The sequence below is a fragment of the Toxotes jaculatrix genome, chromosome 16 (genome assembly GCF_017976425.1).
Source record: "Toxotes jaculatrix isolate fToxJac2 chromosome 16, fToxJac2.pri, whole genome shotgun sequence".
In the NCBI taxonomy this organism is placed as follows: Eukaryota; Metazoa; Chordata; class Actinopteri; family Toxotidae; genus Toxotes; species Toxotes jaculatrix.
This window is the reverse complement of record NC_054409.1, coordinates 17,619,508-17,645,366: the sequence shown is the minus strand read 5'-3', so window position 1 is coordinate 17,645,366 and position 25,859 is coordinate 17,619,508. Positions and strand designations below refer to the sequence as shown.

At 38.6% G+C, this 25,859-nt stretch overlaps 1 protein-coding gene across 1 annotated transcript in view; it reads left to right on the top strand.

Moving 5' to 3' along the window:
- The window catches only part of brinp1 (bone morphogenetic protein/retinoic acid inducible neural-specific 1), a 73,746-nt gene that overhangs the window by 30,189 nt on the left and 17,698 nt on the right, over window positions 1-25,859 (top strand). The window contains exons 3-4 of the mRNA XM_041059150.1: window positions 1,734-1,903; window positions 16,120-16,225. Of these exons, the coding sequence (XP_040915084.1) occupies window positions 1,734-1,903; window positions 16,120-16,225 (276 nt within the window). The remainder of the gene's footprint in view (window positions 1-1,733; window positions 1,904-16,119; window positions 16,226-25,859) is intronic.

Below are 25,859 nucleotides of genomic sequence, written 5' to 3'. Positions count from 1 at the left end.
ACTGGAAACCTGAACATATGTGACATGCTCTTGAACGAGTTAGAGGCATATGGTTTGCCATTTGAACAGTAATCTTCGGAGGAAAGGTTGTATGAGCTGGTGGGAGTGAATTGCTGTTTACTTTTTATGCATCTGTTTCTGCTTGTAGGATTGAAAGATGGAGAAATATGATGTGTGGAGAGTGAGCAAGCTCAAGCCTTTATAGTGAGTCAACAAACAAACATATGACATGCAAATCAGAGTGATTGTCTGGTGCTCTGTAAATATTTGGTCCCATTGCAGGTCTAAGCGTTCCCATCCTTCCCCTTTACAGACACTTACTGAAAGGTCAGTGGTTCAGTATAAATACGATCCTCCCTTTATTTCCTGTGGACATTCAAACTGAACATACAGCACATACACATACAATGAGGGTCATGTTTGGGGTTTTCAGTTCTCACGTCTCAGCTTTTAAGTCAGGGCATAGGACTCTATTTATGGAGAGAGATTAGAGACATGCTGATTTTGTGTGTGTATATGTGTGTGTGTGTGCATAATCAGTTTTATATTCACAGTAGTTGTGACCTTATTACAGTGGCAGTGATTTTAAATTCACATCACGCTAGAGGTGGGAAATTTATCTCTACCTCAGCAAATGAGTAAGGATTTTAGGTCAACCCAAGTCTACATTTAAACATCTCAGGAACGAGACCACCGTCAACAACAACAACAAAGGCTCATCAGGAATGTTTGGCTTAATTCTGTTGATAGCTGGTGTCAGTAAAATACCAGCCAAATTGTTAAGAATTCTTAAGATCAGATGAGAATCTGTCAACATCTCAGTTCTTTTCATCGCTGAAAGCTTGCTGTGTGCAGACTGGTTGATTTATGAAACAACAACTTGACAAGTAAGGTATTTTTCTGTGATATAAAGTATGTAACAAAAATGAAAAAGAAAAGAAAGATCTAATTTCACACAGGGGCAGAAATTTTATATTTGATTTAGCTTTGCACATAAGTATTTTTACTGTGGTAATCCAGAAACTTGCAAAGCAATGCCACAGTACAGATAAAAAGGTACAATCCTCCTCAAGTGGCTCCACGTGGTTATAAGACCAGCTGCGGCCGCTCCTGTATTCAGTCCTATTTTCTAATTTTCTTGGCACTAATTAAATTTCTGCAATCTGTAATGTTATTTTCTATTTCTGTGTTTATATTCTATTTGTCTTTTCCTTGCACGGGGTAGCTGAGAAAAAAAGATAGCGGATATGATATATTTGTTTCTCCACAGGATAAAATTCCTGTGGTACTGAGGTAAAAAATTCTATATCACTAGACCTTTCATGGAAATAATGCCATCCCAATAGAGGTAAATCCGGGGACATTTCTGGGGATGGTGCCAGCTGGGGATAAAGCAGCAAATATCGAGACTCTTCCTGGAAAACTGGGGCATCTGGTTTCTCAAGCTAAAACTGCTTGCCTTCATTTTCAGACCTCTGACTTATCTCTTGTGTTAAGAGCTCCATTGGCAGCTGAGATAAGCCTGAATTGGACAACCCTCACAAATGAAGACATTGACAGTACATGCACATTATTTATTCAGTGCACCTTAACCAAAGATAATTTCTTCAGTTTAAACCTCAAATACTTCACTCACTGTTTTGCTGTGACACTTTTTTTTCTCCCCCAAAAACTTCCAAGTCTCTAACCACGTGGCGTATAATCCTAATCATATTTCCATTTCCTACCTGTAGGAGAGGAGGCACTGACTATGTACTTGGCCAAAAACAAGCTGGACAGGAAGCTTGCCAACGCTACTCAGAATGTGGAAGCCCTTCATCAGCTGGCCTCGTCATACTTCATTGACCGAGACGGCACCATGAGGAAGCTGCATGAGATCCAGATTTCCACCAATGCCATCAAGGTTGGTGCATACTGATCTTGCTCATACAAACACTCAACCCAGCCTTCCACCTTAAGAATGTTTGTCAATATACTGTGCTACTCCTACTTTTGTTAATGAGACAACAGTTATTAGAAAGAGGTTTCCTGTCAAGAAAACATAAATATAGTGTACCCACACAAACAATGTGTTTTAACAATTAGATAAACACCTTACTTTCACTTTCTCCACTGACAGATGGTGTATACTACAAATAAATGAAACTGAAAAACAGAAATACAAAGAAAGTGTATTCCAGCAAATTTACATTAGCATTCACCAAGTACTCATAGTTCAACGCACTCAGTAGGTCTTTCAGCGCCTCCCACCTCTGGGAGGCACTGAAAATAAGCTAACCATGAACATTAAGAAAGTGGAACAGGGCACACAGATTGAGCAAATGACCTATCTTGTTTTTTCTGCTTAAGACAGTCTCCTCTTTCTGTTTGGGCCATCAGATGATTGAAATGAATGAATAAATAAATAAATAAATAAATAAATAAATAAATAAAAATGGGATTTGCGACCAGTGCGAGCCTTTTCCCTGCAAGTGCGCGCCAACTGTGGTCATTCACATGCTCTTTTACCCAGGGACACTAAAGAGAGGGCTAGGGAAAGCAATTGTAGAGTATAAATAACATCAAGAAAAACCAAATAGGCCAGAGTTTTTGGAAAATCCCTCCCCTGCGTCCGTGTTTCAGTAATTAGCTCAAGTATTCATTCTAGCTTCACGTAGGAGGAGGGAAGCAGTGTCTGTCTGCTTGAATTAAGGTTAGGTTCTGTTTCAAAACTCCTTTTATTGTGTTTCCACCGGCATTTAATTATTTTTTTCCTTTTTTTGTCTATTTACTAAATCATGCTTATTATCACATTATCAAATGGCATGTTAAGACACTGATCAGTATTGCGCCCAGCTGATTATTACAGCCAGTCTCATGAATGTGATGTCAGAAATGTAATTAGTTTTTCCACAGTTTTTTTTCCAGTATATCTGCCATAAATTCTATCAAATGCTTACTCATATGAAGCACTTAAGACAGCTTTATTGCAAGGCCAAATGATCTTACACGTCTGTCTAGCTCTTATGATAGAAAGATAAAAGGAAAAAAGAAGTAGTCTGGTAGTCTGTGTGTAATGCGGATGCAGCATTTTCTTCCACCAGATCCAGATTATTATCAGGATCTGCACCAAATTGTACAAACTCATAGATCAACAGGATAGATTTTTTTCACATCAAGACTGATACATTATTTCTTGAGAAATTGACGAAAATGTTGAAAAATGCCCTATCTCACAATGTTAAGGAAAGTGATCCCTTTAACTGGATCTGCACCAAAATTTAATGGGTTCTTCCCTGGCCCATATCCCATCCCTCCACCTAGTGTGGTGCAAATCAGTTCAGTATTTTTTGCATAATCCTTCTGACAAACAAACAAGCAAACCAACAAACAGACACGAATGAAAACATAACCTCCTTGGCGGAGGAATTGAAGCTTGGCCACAACAACTCAGGCTCCACATAGTGTCTAATAATGAATCAGTCCTGTGCTAGTTTGGCAGCGATAAGAATTATGATTCCATGTGAATACCTGTAAAACAAATAAATAATACTGCTGGGCCTGGGGGCCCTGGACAACATCCTTTGTCTGCTATGACCTTGCTTGTATGCACCTAGTTTGCAAGGCAATACATGCACCACAACTAAAAAAATTGTTGGAGTAAACCTGAGTGTACGGCACTGCTTCTGGGATGTTTTGTTGTGTGACGACGTCAACGTGATTAACGTGTTTGCAGTTCAGCTGCAGGGACTGTTTGCCTCTATTATGCTCCTAGTAAAGTTATAGGGACCTGGATAACCCTGAACAACTGAACTTTGATTACTGACTGTAAAATACATCTGTTTATTTCTAGTATTACCCCCCTCCAAATATTTTTCAATAACAAGTAAAACTTGCAAATATATCTCAAAAAACGGAGGCACAAAATGATATATTGACAGCTGCTTTGTGACAGAGACAACATACACACAATAGGAATGATGCCTTTGTCTTCTTTTTAACATTTGGATGCACTGCAGTGTGTTGATGTGCACATCACTACAAGCAAACTACTATTGTGCTGTGGACAAAAGGGCTGAAAACACTTTTGGACTTTCACTGTATCATACATTCACAAACACTGGACAGCAAGACAGTTGTACGGAAAATTTACATTGTACATTTTGTTCTGTTTGAAAAAGAGTAGGTGTGAGAAAACACATCATAGCACACAGCTGAAGCCTCTGTAACAAACTTTTGTATTTATATGGAGACAGAGTCTGAAAACCTCAGCCAACAAAGCTGCAGGTAGAATTGTGTTACCTGCCGCAGTCAAATTTTTACCAACACTGAGTGAGTTAGCGGGTGTTAATTTCAAGCCCTGGTGATCATAATTTAGACTTCTCGGGTTTTCCATGGGTCTGCAATCACACAATTCTTAGCAGAAAGCAGATTGCAGATGTGAAAATAGGCTGCACCACAGAGAAATTGGAATGTCTCATGATCATATAGACTTTCATTCATCGCAAAAGCGCATCTCCACTTGTAAATATCAACGAAGACTATCTGAAGTTTAATACTCAAATCTAACTTCAGCCGGAGAGATTTTGAGATAGCCCTTGTGGTTAGACCACAATATGTGAACCACTGTCTTATGAGATAAACTCCACACTTTGCGGGGTGCGTCTGAGATTTGGACACCAGTAAGGGGATACAATTAATCATCCGATATCCAGTTTTCTTAAAAAATGTATTAGAAGAAATTTGAATTTGTCTGATGTAATTTGACACCGCTGCTCTGGGGGCTGGAAAGTTCATATAACCAAGATGGTGCACAATGAGATGCTGATTTTTAACAGTACACTATTAGCATCAAAAATAACCTTTTAATGTGAATATGGCAATATTGCCAAAAAGTCTTATCTGAGATTAATATGAATAGGTTATATCAGAATACTTTATCCATAACTACATGTTGCCTGTTCAAGGGTTTTATTTTTCACTAGATACAATTGCTATAGCCATCTGAATGCAACAGATATTATATTTATCTATATTCAAATCAAGAACTCTAATCCATTGTACTATTAAACAACTACACAGAAGACTGCACACACCAAAATGCTTTCTCTATGTTTTTGTAGGTGTTTTATCGATACTGCTGGTTTTTGCAGTGCAGATCAGCAGGAGTGTAGGCATCCTGGAGGCATACTGGACACACACAGACTGCAGAGATCCATGAAAACTCATTTAAATTTATCTCTGCTCTCTACATCACCAGACATCCTCAGGACTGCCCATTCCTGCCAATCTTCTTTATGTCTTCATCCCAGGCTACTGCGGTGCAACCACTGCAAGTCTAATGCCCTTCTTGCCATTGGGTCTGCCAAAAGTGCATTGATAAAAAATGCATTGTTAATTACTGTAAGAAGAATGTGTTAAGGAACAGAACTATTACATAAATATTTTGACTAAATTTGATGGTACAGCAAACAAGTTACTGTGATTGTAGTTTGTAGTTTGTGTGATATATCATACAAACTATGGAGGGTTGATGCATTTTCTTTCTTTTGATGGATTTATTGGCAATCTTCTTGGTCATCAGCTGAAAGAGTGTTGACATTTTCCATACAGCAACTGCAAACTACCACAGCTGCTGCCATGCACCTGCGCCTGTGCACCTGCACAAAAACATCCAATCCAACTCTCCTGTACATCCACCGATGCTCCACCTCCCTGTTTTCATTCAAAGAGCACCTTCCTAGCTTTTTGTTGTTGTGAGTGACAAGTGGATTAAGGGGCTCTGGCAGATGAGACTCCAGGTAGCAGGAAGTCAACCATGACAAAATTAAGCAGACCTGACAGTGGCTGCTGAGTCAGTTTCTCAGGAAAGGAAGGCAGGAGGTGTTGAGAGGAGAGAGTATCCATACAGCGCTCTCTCTCTCTCTCACACACACACACACAAGCGCACAAAGTTCCTGCAAAGCTGAGTGAACTGCATATCTGCTGATCAAGACTGATGGACCTGTAGCATATGTCAAGAGGTGAGGCTTTGTCTGAGTTAGGAAAAGGGCTGCGAATAGATTGGTGATTGAGTGAGTTAGTGAGTTAGCTAATGGGAGCGCAGGCATGCAAGATAGCTTGTCTTTCACTTATCAGATGTTGCATCCTCTGAGACTTAGCCGTGAGTTGTTTGAAACTCACAATAGATGCGTCTTGCTCTTCTCACAGGACAGAATAAAAGCTTAATAGGTTTGATCTATCAAGTGAAACAAATATGTGACTGTGTACACATGGGGCATAAAGTAAGTAATGTACAGTGCAAATGGCTGCACACTTACAGTGTTTTTTTTTGTGTGTGTGTGTGTGTGTGTTACAGTGCACCAGTAAGGTACTTTGGACTGGGTAGCTTAAGAACACACAATCTTGCTGGTACAGTATAAGTGTTGATTCCAATTATGGTGCTTCATGACACATTGAAGTCACGTTTTGGGACATACTGTGTTTTCTGTGTGTAATGATGCACAGTTTTAGGCTTAATTACCAACTGGGCAGAACAATCCATTGCCCCAGGGGCCCTAAAAGCTCCAGGTTGTGTGTGTGTGTGTGTGTTTGTGTGTAATTGCTCTGTGGTAATTTGATTAACAAAATCAATGACAAGCGCCTTAAGATGAAATTAGTATGCAACCTCAAGGTCTTGTCTTGTAGAGGAGCCCAGTGTCGAAATTTTGTCCAGTGTCTTTTTTTCCTTACATGATGCATATTGCCAGATAAATGTGTTTAATCAAATTACTGCAAACTAACTGACTCCTGCATTCTACACTAGAATTGGCATTGCAAAACCTTTCTCTGGTGCTAGTTCTGTTAGATGTTCATGCATTATTGTGTAGCACTTTCACATCCTTCAAATTAAAAGGTGCTTAATTGACATACCAATCATTATGTTGTCAGACAGCCCCATCAGAGAATGGTGAGAATTTAAATGACAAAATATCATTGAAATGAACTTATGAACTAATATATATCTTTTACGTAAACTCTTTGACAATGTGCATGATTGCCAGATATTGTATGACAAAAAATCATCTAAGACTGGACTGTGGTATCATATTTCTTGACTATACATAGACGCACCATAAATTGCGGTTCTCCAGTCACGTCGCCAGCAGACAGACAGTGATCAGAATGTGCAGAGGAAGCAAAGTCCAGCAGAAGGCGTGGATCTATAAACACTGAGAACAAGGGCTTTGCTCCTCCAATATTGATTCAGTATGGCTGTGAGACCTGCTTTGGAGTGCAAACTTACAATCAGGATGAAAAACGTGTCAATACGGCAGAAATGTTTCAGACATTTTCTGTCTGCAAGTAAGCAAGTTGAAAGTCTGATCCGCTTTGTTTCACTGAAATATTCTGTGCGGCAATTGTAACTTTGTGTCTCAGGGATTCAGCGTTTCACTCATTTATTCACGATTAGCTCATTCACCAGCTGTCAAATTGTTTTTACTCGTTCACCCACTTTATTTAAAGCATTTTGCATACATGGAGTTAACACACACATAAATACTTTGAATGGACATTGTAAATATATTCAAATTATTCAGAAGAATATTGTTTTGTTAAGTATTTCTAGCAATTAAAAAATGTATGCAGATGGCCTTATGCAAACCCACTGGTGCAATCAATGAAGCTGCCAAATATTTGGATTTTTTTCTCCTCCTGACTCTAAATGCATCGAATGTATTTATGCTCTCCTCTATGATAATGAACAGCCAGTGCCACGGATCAGGCTACAGATTTTAGAGATTGTGTCATGTTGTAATTACTGTTATTATTAACTTCATTTTAACTTTGAATTGCAGGTCAGACCTTTCAAACTGTAGACAAATTACAATTACTGATCCAACATTATTTATTCTTTCAGTGACAGGTCACAAACGAGTATTATAATACTGAAACCACCCAAACTGATTTATTTAGAAACCTAAAACATATTAGATTAAAAAGAAAAAGATTTAATTAGGAAATATACCTGCAAACCAATGACTTTTCATAGCTTCCTACTGTCTCTTGTACCATGTAAGATTCTTCTTATATTGTCTACATCAAGATTAAACAGAGGAGACTTAGATATCAAGCAAACAAATGCGGCAGGAAAACCTTTTTTGATTAAACCCTTGCTACCCAGGGAGTATCCATGAGCAAATAAAGCAGTTTTACAAGTAGTTTTACAAAACTCCAATCTGAATTTTGAAGAGAAAAGAGACTGTAATTTGGAGATGGCTGCATATTGTGCAGATGTCAGGGACAAGCTGGTGAATGCCCCCTCCCTTCATCAAAATGGTTTGCCGCCAACTTTTGTTTGGCCCTTCGCCTGATATCACAGAACTGTTTCCTATGGATAGCAGTTATCCTAGGACCAAAACAAAAATTGTGTCCAAAACTGTTACCTTCCTCTGTAGAAATTTAACATCGGTTGCTTGGTTGCTTATATAAGATGTGTTGAGCTCACAAATAGCATGGCAAATCTGAAACCAAAAATCTGTCACCACACGCTGTTTACCCACGCAGTGTGCCTTTGACTACACTGGCCACTGAATCATGTAGTTATAGAAATCCAGTTTATAAATACAAGTGAAGTCTAGTAATAGTTTGTTGTTGCCAAACAATCCATTTTCCATCAAAATCAACTGTACATATTCTACATTTGAAACATTACATGATTTAAAAGAAAATATAAAGCATTATTTGATTAACTGTGTCATTATCAGACTACTAATGAGGCGGCAGAACAGTATGTGAACATCAGGGCAGCCAGCAGGACATAGAACAATCAGTCTTTGTTGACATCAGGCATCTGTGCAGGCGCTATTGCAAAGCTTTCTCATTATAAACGCAGTCTTCTTTTCATCAGTGAGAAATACAAACAATTGTTTGATTGTTATTGGACTCCTACAGGTTGCACATGCTGTGCAAACAGCAATGGTTGGAATACTGAAAACACATTATAGAGTGCTATTAAGGTTTCATGTAAAATTGGTCCCCAAGGAGTACTGATTTTATTGTTGAATAAAATTCAGTGGTAATTAAAATCAGTAATGACCAAAGTATTTTGAGCTATGATTTGAACGGCATCGTTAGTTTTCTGTCTCTGTGTGTGTGTGTTTCTTCTGTTCAGACTAGATCCAGTTGCTTGCCAGTAAATGTGTGAACTGACAGATGATGTGCATAGTGGCAGGCTGAATTTATCAAACCTTTCATCCTTGATACCCCTTTCTGTCTCCCTGAGCCTCTGCACTACTTAAGAGGTCTTAGCTACATGTGAACGTTAATCAAAATCAAGACATATCCCCACTGTGCTGCTGGCGCCCTCAGCAGAACCTTAGCCTTGTTATTTACCTGAGACCCACCTATCCAGAAATACATCACCTAAAACAAATGCTTTTTGTTGCCTCCTGCTTGTGCATTGAAAAATACATCTAAACCACAGCGATGTAATGAAGACCACAAAATAAAAGATAAAACAAAAGCAACTAGAGAACATCTTGCGATGGGATCACACCATCCACGACCCCTGTCAACATATGGATGTTTCAGCCCATGAGTACTCATTAGCACTCTTAGGTTGGACCAAACCCATCTTTGAATCTGGCCTTCATTTTGATCTCAACCACATATATGTACAAGTTTCATGACTGCATCTTTCATGGTTGTGATGCTATTGCGGTTAAAATATTTGTCCAAAGATAACACTGCCAAAGTGCTCAAAAGCACTTCTGTGGCAGTTCCTGCTACAGATTACAGGCCACATTTTGTCATGATGACACACATACACACACTCTGTCATAGGACTACAGCAGCATGCAAGCACACATGTATACACTCAGAAAGTAGACCAACAGTACAGAACAAGTTGGCCTGGGGTTACGATGTAATGAGACCATACAGTATGGGGTGGAGGGTTACATCATTTATCTCCATGAATGTATCGCATCTGTTTTATTAAACAGAAAAAATATCACAGAAACCATTCAGTATAGAGGTGTTATCCATTCGCACTGGTTCATAGATCATATTTCAGCCATTCTTATGCCAAAATTTGTATTTATTATCATCTTCACACTTCTCCACTACCACACACAACTGGGTTGCACAGCTCAGATAGCAATAATATTTCTCTCCATCTTCATTTAGTAATTCTTTTGCAGGAAAAATCATTTAATATTGGGGACATGATAGTATTTCGCCACATATTATTTGGCATTTGGGTTCTAAATCAAAAAATATATAGTCAGTATAAAGAGAGTTCTCTTCCCTTTGTGAACAGAATCATATTTGCTGATAGAAATAAATGACGTGGTTGTTTGTCTTCTGTGGCTGAACCTGATTGCTGCAAGCTAGGACTCCAGTTGGGAGGGAGGGTCATTTAGGAATGAAAATAAGATACCCAATGGAGTGTTTTAATGGAAAGAAAATGTCAATTTTACGAGTGAGTGTCTTCCTGTGGAAAAGTGTGCTTATGCAGGAAGAAGTACGATTAGGAATTGACTGTGTGTATACGTGCTCGCATGTTATCATGGCTGTATATGAGTGTGCATGTGGCTGAGCGTCTGACTGTGGCGTGTCTACTGTATAGTCATTCATGCATTAAGCGTGCAAGAATGCATTCCTACTGGGGAGTGTGCTTACTGCATCCCTCACAAGGTCACCTATCCGTACAGTTACTCTGGGCTGATTTACACTAGCATCCAATATGCATATTTCTGATGATGCTGCAGTGCTGTGGGTGGTAGGAGTGTGGCAGCCACAGCCATACTATCCTATTTCTCATTTCACAGTCCAGTCGTGTAAGCCTCATGTGAGGTAAGAGAAATTAAACATGTATACAAAATGACCCAGATATTTGTCATCTGCAGTAGCCAAGTTTGGAGCCTTGTACATCTAATTTGCATTGGCCACAAGCAAGCATGACAGATTTTATATGCAGTGTTGCTTGAGTTGCGCACTTGAGGGTGCCACGGTTATAATTAGAAATGCCCCAAAGTTGATCATTTTCAGTATCACTTAAAACAGAAGCGTTACATTAAAAATGACTTTTACACTTGACACATTTTAGCATTTTGCAAAGTATGCTAATTTAAATATTCATACAAGGAATGTTAGATATACAAGAAAAATGTGCTACTGCATGTGTTCCGTAAATGTGGTTGCATTGTCCCTCTAATTTGACTTACAGTAACACTGTAGCCATATGTAATATGATATGAACAAGGCAGAAAAAAAATGTCCTCAGAGATCTTCCACTACCAGGCTTGGAGAATTACAGAGGAGCACTTCATCTCTCCATTTCTGTATAGCCAGAAATAGCAAGTCATTAAGAGAATGGCAGGTGATGGGCAGATTAGGAAGGCTCAGCAGAGGCGATATGTAATGAAGACAGTTCAACCTTACAGTATTCTTCCCTGTCCCACTCACCCAATCTTATTGCCTCCATCCCTTGTTTTCCTTATCTCACAAGGCTTCAAACCACCTTTTTATTCTCCTCAGTCTTTCAAGTTGAAACACAACTTGGGGACACAGTATAATGTGAAGTTAGGTTTCTGAGAATATACTCCTCTCAGTATGGTATGAAAAACAGAAATGAGAACACACTGCTCCCATGACAAGTTACAGGAATTATAGAAATAATGAGAGCTCCATATGCTGTGATAATTTTAATGAACTTGGTAAAAAGTGGTTTTATTGCACAACTGAAACAGTCGAAACACATCCAAGGGTGATATCTAATGCATATGATTTCTCTATCTCCATTCTCACAGGGCTGCAATACTAGCGTACAGCTAATAGCAATTAAGTTTATATAGATGGAGAGCGGATTTTGTTTTTCACACATTCCAAGTTCTTTAATGCAAATATAAGAAATCTGTTTACTGTATTTTCAAATCAATACATGGGAGTACAGATAAAGCCACATGCACAACTCTCAGGCATTCTCCTAAAATTATAACATGTAAATGATGAAAGATTTCTTAATTTGTACATGATTAGGAAGAAATTGATAACAACCTTTTATTTGAATGAAAATGAACTAATTCTGAATCGCTCTAATTAGTCACGAGGAAGTCATATGACATTTACAGACAATTGAAGTTCTAAGAAGCCTACAATTATCCCTGATATTTCACAGTGCTCCATGATAATTTAAGTCTGTTTTGCAATTACCCTCTATGAGAATAGTTGCATTGCTTAGTTAAAACCAGCTTGCATTTTCTCTATCATGAGCCAACCTCTGCCCTTCATGTTGACTGCTGAATGTTCTCTTTGTGTTTAAGAAGTTTAAGTCTAAATTGTCAAGTTCCAGGATCCTAATGTGATTTTGAATTGGTGCTTTATTAAGGGTGCATTGGAGAAGTCAGACATACAAATGAATATGCTAAAAACACATAGGCAGTGCTGGCATAAGATATGAGATAAATACATTATATGTTAAATAGATTATGCTGTTCGCTACAGCTGCCTAATTAGAGCAGGTCAACAAGGCTGCTTCCAATCAAAAAAAAAAAAAAATCTATACTTATTTTAGGATATTTATAATGAGTACATGGCATAAGACTGAAATATAACAAAAAGCTCAAAATTCAAAAAAACACACACCTGATGTACTGCAGCTGCGTTGTGTGTATGTCAGCAGGATGGATTTTGCATTTTGACACAAAGAGGTTTGCACAGACAGGAGAAACTTGGTTTTTCAACACATGGAGCTTTGGGAATAGTTCATGTACGTTTGGCTGGAACAGAAAAAAAAATATATATAAACACAGAAACAGAAGAAACTTAGGATCTCATGTGCATCATCTCTTATTTACTTGGTTAGATGATTTTCTTGATGACAGATGACAATTAGAGAGGATGTTCCAGAACCATGGTTTCTGACTGTGGGCTGTGATACAGTCTCGGTCCAGTGGGATTCCACTGTTGTGTTCTGCTTAATAATCCAAATCCTCTAAATCCCCTTCGGCCCACTTCAGTCCTTTGATTGCTCCTTGTATTTTTATTACGTTATACTCCATTTTCATAATCTGGTGCACAGCACTCTTATGGTGTGTGCTGGAGAGAAAGAAAAGAGACACAAGTGCTGCATACTGCTCTACTAAGGTCATTCAGATTACAAGGGTCACTCTCTAATCCATAAAGCTGGGTATGTCAGCGCCCAATTTGGAAAAATAATTCTTGAAGAAAAATTACTGTATGGTAAACTGACTGTGGCAAGCTGCACTCATGTATATGCACCTCCATTAGAGCGTGTGCAATGTGTGTGTAACTACTAATGTAAATGCCTGAGCTAGCTCGTGCATTTGCCTGCTTTGCCACCTGGGAAGATGTCCGTAGGTGACAGAGGACAAAAATTCACTTTGCTCAGTCACCATGGATCATGCAACACAACCTTTTGAAGGAAGTAATTCATTCAGCGATAAGCACAACAAAAAGGGAGGGAAAAAGAGCACTGTCAGCAGCCATCAAGATGGTAGAATGTGATAGGCAAGTCTAGCTCTGTAATCAATCTGCACATGCACTTTATGCAAGGCCGTGAAGTGAATTTCAAAGTCCATCGCTTGGCTGGATGGAAATAAAGGAGGGGTCATGCTTAGGAACAGGTAGATGAAAACTTTAATGTGATTAATAGCTAGTAACCAATTTTAACAGTATAAACCAGTCAAACAGTTGTAAATGAACAATTCCAGGTTAAGGCAAATTCAGTTTTATTATTCATATAGTAACAGTTCCATGTAAAAAGAACAGTTTAAAAATGCAATTTCACAAACCATTAGTAACTTGCTAGCCTTAATGTGCTGTACTGTGTCATTTACATTGTGTGATCATTCCCTGTGTACAAGAGGTTTTATATCGTAGCTTCTATTGTAGCTGGGAATGTTTCTCTATCACACCATAGTAAATTTATTTCTAGTCATTTTTTTGTTTTTAAGACATCCACATGAATCCATCCATTCCAGTGCAATAATAACTTTCTGTATACAAATAGTCAGAATACAGTTGTAATTTGCCAGTTACTATTTGTGTCATGTATGATACAAATTACTGTTGGAAAATGTATTCAGGAGCAAATTAACTGAATGCTTAGATTGTATAGTTCTCCTACAGAGTCTGTCCCTTTCTGCCTCCCCTTATTTTCCATTTTTTTCCCCCTCAACAGCCTGATGCCAAGGGTAAGATATACATCTGTCTAATTTCTTGCTTGTCAGCCCACCATCTGGTGCAGTATCAACATTAAAGACAGGAAAAATGGTATCATACTGTCAATAACAGACACAAACGTGTGCACACACACACACAAGTATAGAAAGCACAAATTACTAAGACCATTGGTGGTGGACATCTAACAGACAAATTGGTATTTTTTGTTTATCCATCAATGTGATGTTCTGTCAAGTTCAGTGTGAACACAGATGTGAAGCCCTTCCTCAAGACTTCAGTTCAGTCTTGGCACTTTTAATTAATTTCAAGTACGTGTGGCTAGTTTATGTTAAGTTTGTGTTTTAAGAGAATATAAAGGGGTGCCTTTAACAGTTGATTCATTATCACCTACCTTTACAATTCCCCTCAACTCTACAGAGATTTACAGCCTTTGAGCTGATTGTTTTAGTTTTCTAGCCTGCAACTACACCGTTTGATTCACTGTCACCACTCTTAGTGTAGTTTTCTGCCACATCGAGTTGTCGTTTTTGGTGAAAAAGCCATGATAAAACCAGCAGGTGGACAAAGTTAGCAAGTGCTGATGAGCATAATGGAGCATTTAGCAGTTTAAGAGCCAAATATTTCGCTCAGGCATTAGTGAAGACCAAAAACAGTACATAGGCTCAAATTCGCCAGGTGGCTGGAAACACATCTCCAAATGAATGCTAACATGCAAATAAGCAAATGTTTGCGAACAAATTCACAATACCAGCTAAAGACGTTATTGTTGTGTTCACAGCTTATTTGTACTGCCCCCAAGTGGGCAAAAAATATTAATAAGTTAGGAGGGTTTAATCTGGCAAGACTCCTGCACCAGAGATGTGGTAGTTACATTCTGTAGCTCATACAGACTGAACTCATCTGCCAGGTCATTTTCTGGTGTGTTCAAATTATAAGTCTGCTACTGGGCAGAGGCATTTTTATTTATTTATTTTTTCATATAACAACAAAAACCCCCAAGGAAAAAAAAAACACTTGAGGTTTTTGATGAGATGCATCTTTTCTCTCCTTTAGTGTTCTTTGCTGAGTACCATCTCATTTGGCTTCTTGGGATCTAGTAAAAGTACTATTAGAAACAACTGAAAGAAGTTAATGAGCAAAAGCAACAGAAAAGAGAGAGATTTTACTCCTTTTCTTTTCAAGTGCAACCTCTTCAAGGTCTCAACTGTGGAGGCTGTATATTTTAAAGCAGCCTCTTCACATCTGAATAGCGTCATTATTTCTTTTGACAGTGGTATGGGGTGGGCAACAGGAACCTCTGCTATAGTCTCAGCGCCTTTGTTTGGAGTGGAACGAGGACGTGGTTAAAGGAAAATGGCCATTAATGTTTTTTCCTTCAAAAAAACCTTTTTTAAGAGACCCTAGGAAAAAAAAGAATTCATGCTAGTTTAAAGAAGTATTGTGTAAAGGTGTTGCTTAAAATGCAATAAACCTTCTTTTGAGCATTGAATCAATTAGTCCTCACATCATGGCTGGTGGGGGGGGAAATTAATAAATAAAAAACTAGAACCTGTCTTGATACATTCTGTCACTGCAGAATGTCTGAGGGCCACAGGGTATTAAATATACTAGTGTGAATTCATGCAGTTAGCACATGTAAAAGTCTAAGTCAGTCAAAATCAGAGAATTGCTTAATAACTGTTACATTAGCCAGTGACAGCAGTAATAAACTGACTTTGTTAATGGCTGGTTGGTCTTGTGATCCCTAACTTTTCATCTTGTCTTGTGTGAAGTGCTCTGAGGTGGTTACATCAGATCATACTCATAAGACTGAAACAAGTACATCTGCGTTCATGACTACACGCACATAATGTCCATGCAGACATTTGCACACACACACACACACACGTCATGAGGACATTTGCTCGCCTCTCAGATGTATCTTTCATTTGAGTGCTAATTCTCTTGCAGGTGACAGAGACACGGACAGGGCCACTGGGATGCAGCAGCTATGACAATCTGGACTCAGTTAGCTCAATCCTTCTGCAGAGCCCTGAGAGCAAGCTTCATCTGCAAGGTAAACATACCCATCCTATCAATATTTTCCATATGCTGCCCCGTGATGTTCGACATATCATGGCAGCAGGGTCAAACTCCATTTTGGCCTCTAAAATTAAAGGAGATCTTTAGCCAAACAGGAACACGCTCATAGATGGGCTAGGGAAACGGTTTGTGCCTTCTCAGAAATTGAATGTCAATGCATTTTTTAATTGGGGCTGGGACTGGGATGGATCTGCTTCCCAGTCCCCTCTGGGGATTGTGATGCGATTCTCTGTGGTTATAGATGTCTGCTCATGTTCTAACGTGACGGTGTTCTTAAGTCTCTCTTAAAGCTTTGATCAAAGACATGCCTAAATTCAAACCAGTCGCACGAACTGTGCAAACTATTCAGAAGCGAAAGCAGAAACTAGCTCTCTTCATAAAATGTATAATAGGAGAATTACAAACAGTTCAACGGTATTGTTTTATTTTATCAATGTTAGAGTCTGATTTATTCCTAGTATGTATTCAGTGCATAGATGAGTCACTTCTTTAGCTTCCTCCAAAATGAATGTACTAGCATTCCATTCATGTATCATACATCAGCGGATTCAAATAACCACTGATGGGTAAAAGTAGCTATGTTCTTTTAAGCGAAAATAGTTCTGTCTTAAACATTGACACAAGTAATAATTAGCCTAAGAGAAGGAGTTGCTTGCAGTGACAGTCACCCAGGGGAAAAAAGAATGATGAAAGACTGTGTAACTGTGGTCAAGTGTTTGAATAGAGTGATTGCTTCTTTGATTTATTAGAGTTTACGCAGGTTATTAAAACCAGTTTGAGAATCACAGAAGCATATTCTGTAGAGTCCAGTCTCTACTACCCCCCCTTCCTTTTCTCAGTGAAGGGATCATTACGCGTCTTTTAAAATCAGAGAACTAAGTGGCTTGTCAAAGAAACACTTTTAAGCCCTCCACTGCCACTTACTCAAAGGACTCTATAGGTTTTGGGAAAAGCTTTATTGTCATGCTCCAAATGTATTAGCCTTGTGCTTTGAAGACTGTTTTGTCACCCAATTGATAGATGACAGTCCCGGGAAAGATTCTTTCTTTTGGCTCGATAATAACCCCAAAAGAATGGAAAAGCTTTTCTGATTGGTTTCCGGCTTAGACTTATGCATTATAGGCCAAATTATATTTGGGTGTGTGTGTGTGTGTGTTTATGTGTTTTGTGTGTGGGCGAAGGGCGAGGGGAGGTGTGGAGAGTTCTCCTGAAAGTGTGTTCTTTTAAGAGCAATTATCGTTTCTGCCTTTAATTAGAAAGGCAGCTGATGGTGTAACTTCTTCAACAGTCATAGTGCTCTTCAAAGTGATGGCACTTCACACAGCACATGAAGAGTCATGTAGTCAATGGAGAGCTTTTAAGGTCTGTGCTGCTCAGATAAATTTATAATGAGATCCAATCATTTAACTCAAACGACAGTTTTCGTTCCGTCATGAACATAAATGCACGTGTAACAATCAGAGTTCTGTTATCTCTTAGTGAACCATGTTCCTCTCAGATCAAGCCAGCGATGTGCATTTATGAAATGTTAATACATATGTTTTTGCACAAATGCATAAAAAATTGGCATGGGTTAAACTTTGCATTCACTGGGGTCACAGCCTCTGGTTTGTATTGGCTCCCATGATGGTAGGATTAATGTTTTGGATTTTTTCCATTGTTCCCAGGAAATTCAGTCAACTTCAGCTTTTTTTTTTTAATTCTTTAATTTATCTGGGTTCTCTCATTTTGAAAAATATGCACTTACATTAAGATACATGAGTCTATGTCCGTAGGCCATTTTTTCCTTTTGTCAACAAACAAGCAGATGACAGAGAAACACAGAGATGGTCTTTACTTTGATATGTTTATCAGTGCTACCACTACTACTACTTCAACAACATTTGAAATTTCGAAATGACACGCAGCTGAAGGTGTTCAGTCATAAAACACTGAGGGTGTATGTGGGACATTTGTACAAATTATTTTTTGAAAAAAAAAGAAACTTTTTTTTTTTGAACACAAGAAACTTATTTTTCTATGACTGGTTGGCTCATTGCTAGGTGGGTGCTAAAGTGCTGACATATAGTTTGTTGTTCACTGTGGTTGATAGGGCATCATAAGGTTGTCGGTAGGTGATTTCTGTGGTACTCTCTGTGATTGCTAGGGCATATGAGGTGATTGCTAATGAAATCTAGGGTGGTTACAAGGATGTACTGAGGGGCCAGTTAGTACTAGAGGGTAAGGTGTACTACATATCTGAAGCAGTCAACAAGAGAGTTGCAGCAATAAAAAGCGTAGTGGTCGCAAACATTGAGTTTGAATATTTCAGTGTCACAGAGAGTGACATCAGTAGGGACTATACCCCAAACTGATGCCTCCTCATTGCCGTTTTACTAAGTGTCAGTCCATATTTAGTCACATTCATAGTTGTTGACGGCACTCTACATCAAGGGAAGCAGGTAATTTGTGGAACTCGCTCACACATGAGCTTTACACAGTGCATTTCCCATTCAGCTATACAGTGTTTTTTCCTTTCCGTGTAAATTTAAGGTATTCTCAAATATTAATTAGCATGCTAATTTCTAAAAATTTTTTTTAACTGGAGTATGCATGTTCAGAACATGTGTACTGTATTTTATAAAAGGAATATGTACCCCTTGGTGATGTTTTCCTTTTTTTAATTTTATTTAACTTCTCTTGTATAAATCTGCAAAAACCAGTGTTAAAATAGTAAAGATGCACATGACTGAGCAAAGAAATATTTTGTGAAGTTGCCAAATAGATTTTTTTTCACCTTATTCCCCAGCATGTGTGCTGTTTCATGTAAGGCAAGTGGAAAATAGATAAGTTGCTCCATAACCAGACTGTCAGGTCCTTATTATGGGGAGAACACAGCTTTTAAAGGGATGAGAAGAGCTGAAGTGATTTGTCATGACTGATTCCAGCCTCCAACCAACCTCTAACAAACCCAATGATAATGTATGTATGATAATAGTTTCTTCAGTTCCCACACCTGTTATGTTTTTGGCAGTGTTTTGGACCCAAAAGCAGAACAGGTTAGAAAGTCAAATGCAGTTTACTGCAAAAGGTAATAATGTCCTTGACGTTGGACCAGGGCAGGCTTGACGAGACTGGAGTCTGGCTTAAACAGAGGCAGAGGCATGTGTCCAGGTATGGTGGAGTGAGGGGGGGGTGTTGGAGAGCCAGTGGAGCTGGAGTCCACAGGAGACTAAGGGAGGGGAACGGCACTGAATGTTGCAAAAGGACAAAGAAATAGGTGCAGGTGAACCTGGGGCACAACAGCGACAAGAGCACACGCGCAGAATAAACAACTCTAGGAAATAACTCATATATTAGTAAGCCACACTTTACAGCAAGAGTAAACTGACAATCTGACAAAGAAAGGAGGACTGGTGTGTATGTATGCTGCTGGTTTCAGGTGTGGTTGATGAGGGGATTACCAACAGGTGAGCAGGGGTTCTGGTGGGAAGCAGAAACTAGGTCGACCACGCCCAGGCCAAGACACACACACACACACAAACAGAACGGACAAACAGGGGACAAACCAGAAACACAAGTCAAGGGAAAGCAGCAGAAACACAATGGATGAGGGAGACTCTCTGCTCCTAACAACACTAATTCCAAGTGTGTCATAGGTATCCTGCAAAAACACCACGAGAGTGCACACTGCAATTTAAATTCCTGAAACCAAAGGCTCCCAAGCTACAAATGCTTCCTCTATTGTGCTATGCCTCCAATTAAACTGATGAAGTATTTGGAATAGAAATGGATTTAGATAAATGAAAGTGACAATTTATTAATATTAGACAAATGCATGCACTCCACAGAAGAAAGCCATAAAACACCATCAAAGCAGAGTGTGTTTAAATGTTTTTCCTTCTTCTAAGTGCACAAAAATTGCATATAAACTACAAGACTACAAGGTTGAGCCATCTGGAACAACTTCTGAACCACATGGTGGCTTCCAAAGCAGCTTGACCTTTTATTCACACAAAGCACAGTTACATTCCCAGACAGATTTACTGTATCCCCTGACTGGACTTTACAGTCAGTGCCCAAAAAAAAAAAAAAAACAGCTTTGACAGTATTGTCTTTTTTGACGACACACCACAAATGGGCTTCACAAACTATCCCTTGAGAAAGAAGACACTGGCTGAACCTAGGACTGCTCTAATAAGCACTAGGAGCTCTCAGCACATCTAATGAACACCCACCATGTGTCTCATTTTCAAACGCCTATTGACCTTTTACCAGACAATTAGCTAAAATGCAGGGTTCTGGCATTTAAACTGTGGGGAGGAGTTACATGTGGCTAGTGCGGAAGATCACGGTAACTGGCAGGGCTACCATATGTGAAATATGCACACCATGGAACATTTTGGTTGAAACAGAATTTTAGTTTTTACAGTAATTTCTGAATGCAGTATTTTTAGAGGCAAATCTTGTTAAGCCTAAAATAAAATTATTTCTACGCTCCAGCACAGAGATTAAACACCCTGGACATGTCTTTACAAAGCTATTTCAGATTTTTCTCTGTGGTCATGTCTGTCTGTTAGCTCTATCCACATGGGTATGATTTATTTCAAAATGTGCAGGGATGACTATTCGTGCAAAGGAGGAGGTTCGCATGAAAAAATAAACACACTGAACTTGTGAGGCATGACTCCACAGTGCTCAACCACCTCATTATATTGAATTTTGGTGCATTGAATCAATAGAGAACTGAAGGGAAATGTACACCTATCCTTGTGAGGTAATAGCTCAGAGGGAGATAAAACAAGAAGTTGGGGAGAGCTGTGCACTTTTGACTCTGATGCAGTTATTTTATTTTTTCATTCTTCTTTCTGCACACACACACACACACACACACACACACACATATATAATATACACATCCTCTGAGAGACCTATGGTATGTAGGACAGGTGTTTCAAATGAATGAGGCAATCAGCTTGAATGTAGAAACAGAGTCCATGGATAGGTTATTCACAGCCAAGAAATGATTCTAGTCTTCCAACTTATAAGTAATCAAATCAATACAAAAATATTTCCCAGCAGCACATGTAGTTTAAAGGATGCATTAACAAAGTTCAAAGATTCCTTTTAGACTGTTTCTACACATTTGCTGACTGGATTTTTCATGTGCCTTTATGTATGCTATTTTGATGGAGATGCATTCATTTGTTTACTTCTACTCTTTTACAGAATTACTTTCTAATTCTTAATTTTTAGTCTCAGTTTTTATTATTTTTGTTTGCATACGGTAGTTTGAGACCTGCCTTGAGTGAATGACCTTTCTATGAACTCTATTTCTATGTTTACTGTGATTGCCCTGAGAGCTCACTGATTTAAATCACCTGTGCTGCACACTACATATCTTCACCGTCCTGTGAAAGCCATGTGTCTCTTCCACTGGTATTTTTAAAGAATAGATGGAGATAAACTTAAGGATGCCTTTATGATTTGTGTGAATTCTCCTCCTTAATCAGCTGAATCGACCATCTTAAAACCCCACTGTGATAGTTGACAGATTTATTGTGTGAAAACAGGGCTGTTTTGTAAGCTCATGGAAAGTTGACATTTTGGAGATACATGGTTTTCACAGGACTGTGACAGTATGTCACCGGGATGATTTGTGGTTTAGATTCTGAGAAGGAAAAATGTTGATTCGTGGAATTTGAAATAACAAGATTGCATCTAAGATATAAAAGCACATTTCTGTCCCCTTTGTTCTGGTGTGTTTTAACAAACCACTTTTGTCATAATGTAGAAAAGAAGGTCTGTGCTCACAAAATTTGTCTGAAGTCTCAAAATTCATTTTTCTCATTTATCAGCACAGGAAAATAGAGCAGCAAAAAGGTTTTAGCTTTCAGCCTGAGGCTTTTTCAGTGTGCTCTTAAACTGAAGGAGACCTCTAGCCACTTTGCAAAGTTAATCTTAACAAAAATATTTGGTAGCTAACAAAAAATAGAGAGATTAGCCACTGGAGATGCAACACAATAGGCTACCAAACACTTGATGAGTGAGAATAACCAAGTGCAGTTCACAGTGTCATCTGACTGGAAAATAACATACACGAAAAAACTTTACTCCACTTCCATTATTCAGGTTTTTATGGCAGTCCCATGTAGCCTCCTCTGTATACATGTATTTTCCACCATTGTCTGCACTGAAATTGGGTGGGAAAGTATTTTTGCGACAAGCTGTCGAAATCACCACCAGTCAGGGAATGAAAAGATTGCAAATAATATTTGAATTGTACTTTCAGACGGTGCAATTGCAGAATCATATACAGTTTTATGCACTTTTCCTTTTCCATTTGTGTGAACCAGATGGTATGTCAGAATGTGTGTGTGTGTGCGTGTGATCTCCCACCCTATGGAGCCATTTCTGGTGAGCCAAGATGACCATGTAAACAACTTTTTTGTCAGGATTTCCACAAATATCTGTCTCAATTTTTGTGTTTCTGTAATTGTTCTTTTGGAAACTTTTTCACTTCGGTGCTTTATCTATCCCTTACTCAGCCCTTTTAACTATTCTGCTTATTTTCTTGATTTTTTCTGCCATTGTCTGCCGCTATCTTTGTTCTTTTCTGTTTTTAACTCTGGTTTCTATCAATCAAAATACTTTTTGTGCTTTTCCTATGACTACTTGGCATTTTCTCCCTAAACCACGTCATTCAGTTTGTACCCAAAAATGATCCATATCCAGAGTATAAACTGAAATATGTAATTTCTAATTAGCTTTGACCACTTGTTAAATATTGAACAGAAAACCTTTATGTATAATGTTACTACACCCCTCCATCTTTGGGAAATGAATAAACTTGTAAAAACCTTAATCTAGACCAGCTATTTTAATTGCTTATGAATTAAATAAGGGGATCGTATTAGTATGCAGCACCATGTGAGTTACAATAAGGATGCAGTAATAGAAAACCCACTCTATTTCATTCTTCTAATTAAACTTTTAATCATGCCTTTTTCTTTCCCACTTTTATTTTTTCACTCCAAACCTCAGCACTTTATCTACCTTGAGGCATACATGTAACTGCAAAACTTTGGTGGAAAATATATACACAAAATTGACTACAAGCCTGTAACCAAACATTTTTATTGCTTTTTGAGCGATTTGGTTTGGTGAGATTAGTTTTAGAATGGTCTGAGACTGTATTTTGGTTGAAATTAGCACGCAAGAAAATAAGCAAGCTAGTGAATCTAGTTGTGGTCAAATTTCTCCTGGAGACACTTTTGGCTGTCTTTCTAAAATAACAGAATTTTTAAAAGGGATTTTTTTTTCTCCCCTCCTTCTCACCCCTGTGGTCTGCTTTTTGTGAGCTGGTGGGGCTGTGAGCCACAGATAACACAATGCGGATATGACACTCCCTGGATATTCCCTCTGCTTTCACTTAGATTTAGATTAGAATGCTGTAGTGGAATCTGACATCAAGGGAGCTACCTATCAAAGCTCAAACTCAGACCTCTTCTCTCCCACAGTTTTGCTTTGTAAAATGTTTGGCAAATTAACCAACACCTTGTGCTTCCTCCCTCTTTTTTTTTCCTTCCCTCCCAACAATCATCAGAATTAGAGATGGCACTGGAACGATTTTTTCACATTAGATTTCATGGATGACTTAGCAAAGCTTTGATCTATTAAACATGAAACTTTCCATTGCTTCAACTTAATATGACTGTGGAGGTTTCAGTGTTTTTCATATTGGCATGTTTAGCATCTGAGTGCATGCTATATGCACCACTTTACTGGAAGCCAACTGCAGCATAAGGTGGCATCAGTATGTGTCATTAGTAGACTATTTGCGGACATGCAAGAGGAACTCATTGATCCCAAACCTGTCACCCAATATAAATTACAGTATAGCTTTGCACACACTGATGACTCTGAACATGATGTAATTGACCTGTTTTGTGTCTCAAATTATCAGCTGGACCAAAGACAAATTCTGCATCTGTAGCAAAAGCCATAAATGTGAACCCACTCTTACATTTTTAATGGATCCTGTGATTCATTGGACATTTTTTAACAACTCTGGTTTGTTTATTCTCTCAAGTTCAATCTGAATGAAAGATCCGCACTATTTAGCTTTACTGCAATTGGGATTTAAATACACGTTTGTTCTCCTACATTAATTTGTTCTTTATTTGTTTGTCCTCTCTGCAGCCTAAAGCTTAGAAACCTGATGATATTGCTTTTGGCTGGATTCTCACTTTGTGCCTCCACTGGGACCTAGAAGTAAAAATAGCCTATTGAGGGGTGAGAATTAAATGAAAGCGGGAATCATCATGTGGTAATAAAATTGTTAACGTAAACTCTTGTTATACAGTGTGTTTCAGGTTGTAGAGAGTGGTTGTTTCATTTTTCATTTTCATTCTTTTCATATCCTGATTTCCTGCCAGCTCCTAGTATTTATCATTGATTACCTTATTTGCATTGGCAGTATTCTTTTAAATAGCCAGCAGTTTGTTATATTATCTGGAAAATTGAAATATTATTTGCGTAATTTGTATATTGAAAATAGCAAATTGGTTACATATACTAACTGGGCCGAAGAAAGATGAAAGACCCTGGAACCTCCACAAGCCATTACCTTGCAAGGACCCAATCACCTCCAATATGGCTGTCATAAATTAGCACCAAAACAAAAGCAAACTAATTTGCTTCTTTCAGTGCCCGCCACATGCTTTCTCCCTTTTCTCTTTCTCCAGTTTCCTCAAGAGCCTATCTTGGAAGAGCCATGAGCCTATCTTGGAAGATTTATGAATATGTTAGAATAGCCTGAGCCAACAGTTTTCAAAGTGGTGAAGTGAAAATAAATTAAACTGGCCCTGTAGGCGAGTCGTGCGGAGAGTGATGAATTAGATACTCATTGCTCTGTCGCTCGATGCCTGTCCCTCCTTTCAAGTGAAAAAGCTGCAAACATTATGGGGGAAGACAAACAAACATACAGATCAATTAAGCTGTTTTTGATGACAGACTCGTTGAAAAATTGATTTGAAGACTGAAGTATTTCAGTAAACATGGTGTCCTTGGTTACCAAAGAATCATTTACGGAAGAAAAACGTTTGACGCAAAACATGGACAGCAAACATGGGATGAGCAGAGAGATTTTTTCATCTTGCTTTCTGACCCATCTCTCTCTTGCTCTGCGTCTTTCTCTGTACACACTCACGAAAAACACAATTTGGATGCACTACAAAACCGAAAGATCTATATTTATAGAGTAACTTGGGCTACACTCCATGGATTGTCACAGACAGGGGCCAATTCTTAAAACATGCGTCCTTTTTGCTCAGGGAACTGATAACACTGGATCATTTTCAAGATGGATGGCTGCACACATTTTTTCACTTCTCCCCAACATGCTGAAACCCTGGTACCTGATGAAATCTTTCCATGTTGACCCGGAGGTCAGCTTTCAATTGGAAGTGGTCAATCAAGAGTGAGTTTCCATTTGGGCCAGCATGACCATAAATCTCCTCTTTCTCCCACTCACTCTTGCCAGCTGCAGGCTGCCATTTCTGCAAGTGCCATGGTTTTCCACTCAGTCTTTTTTCTCCGTCTGACAGACTCTGTTTCATCAATTGATT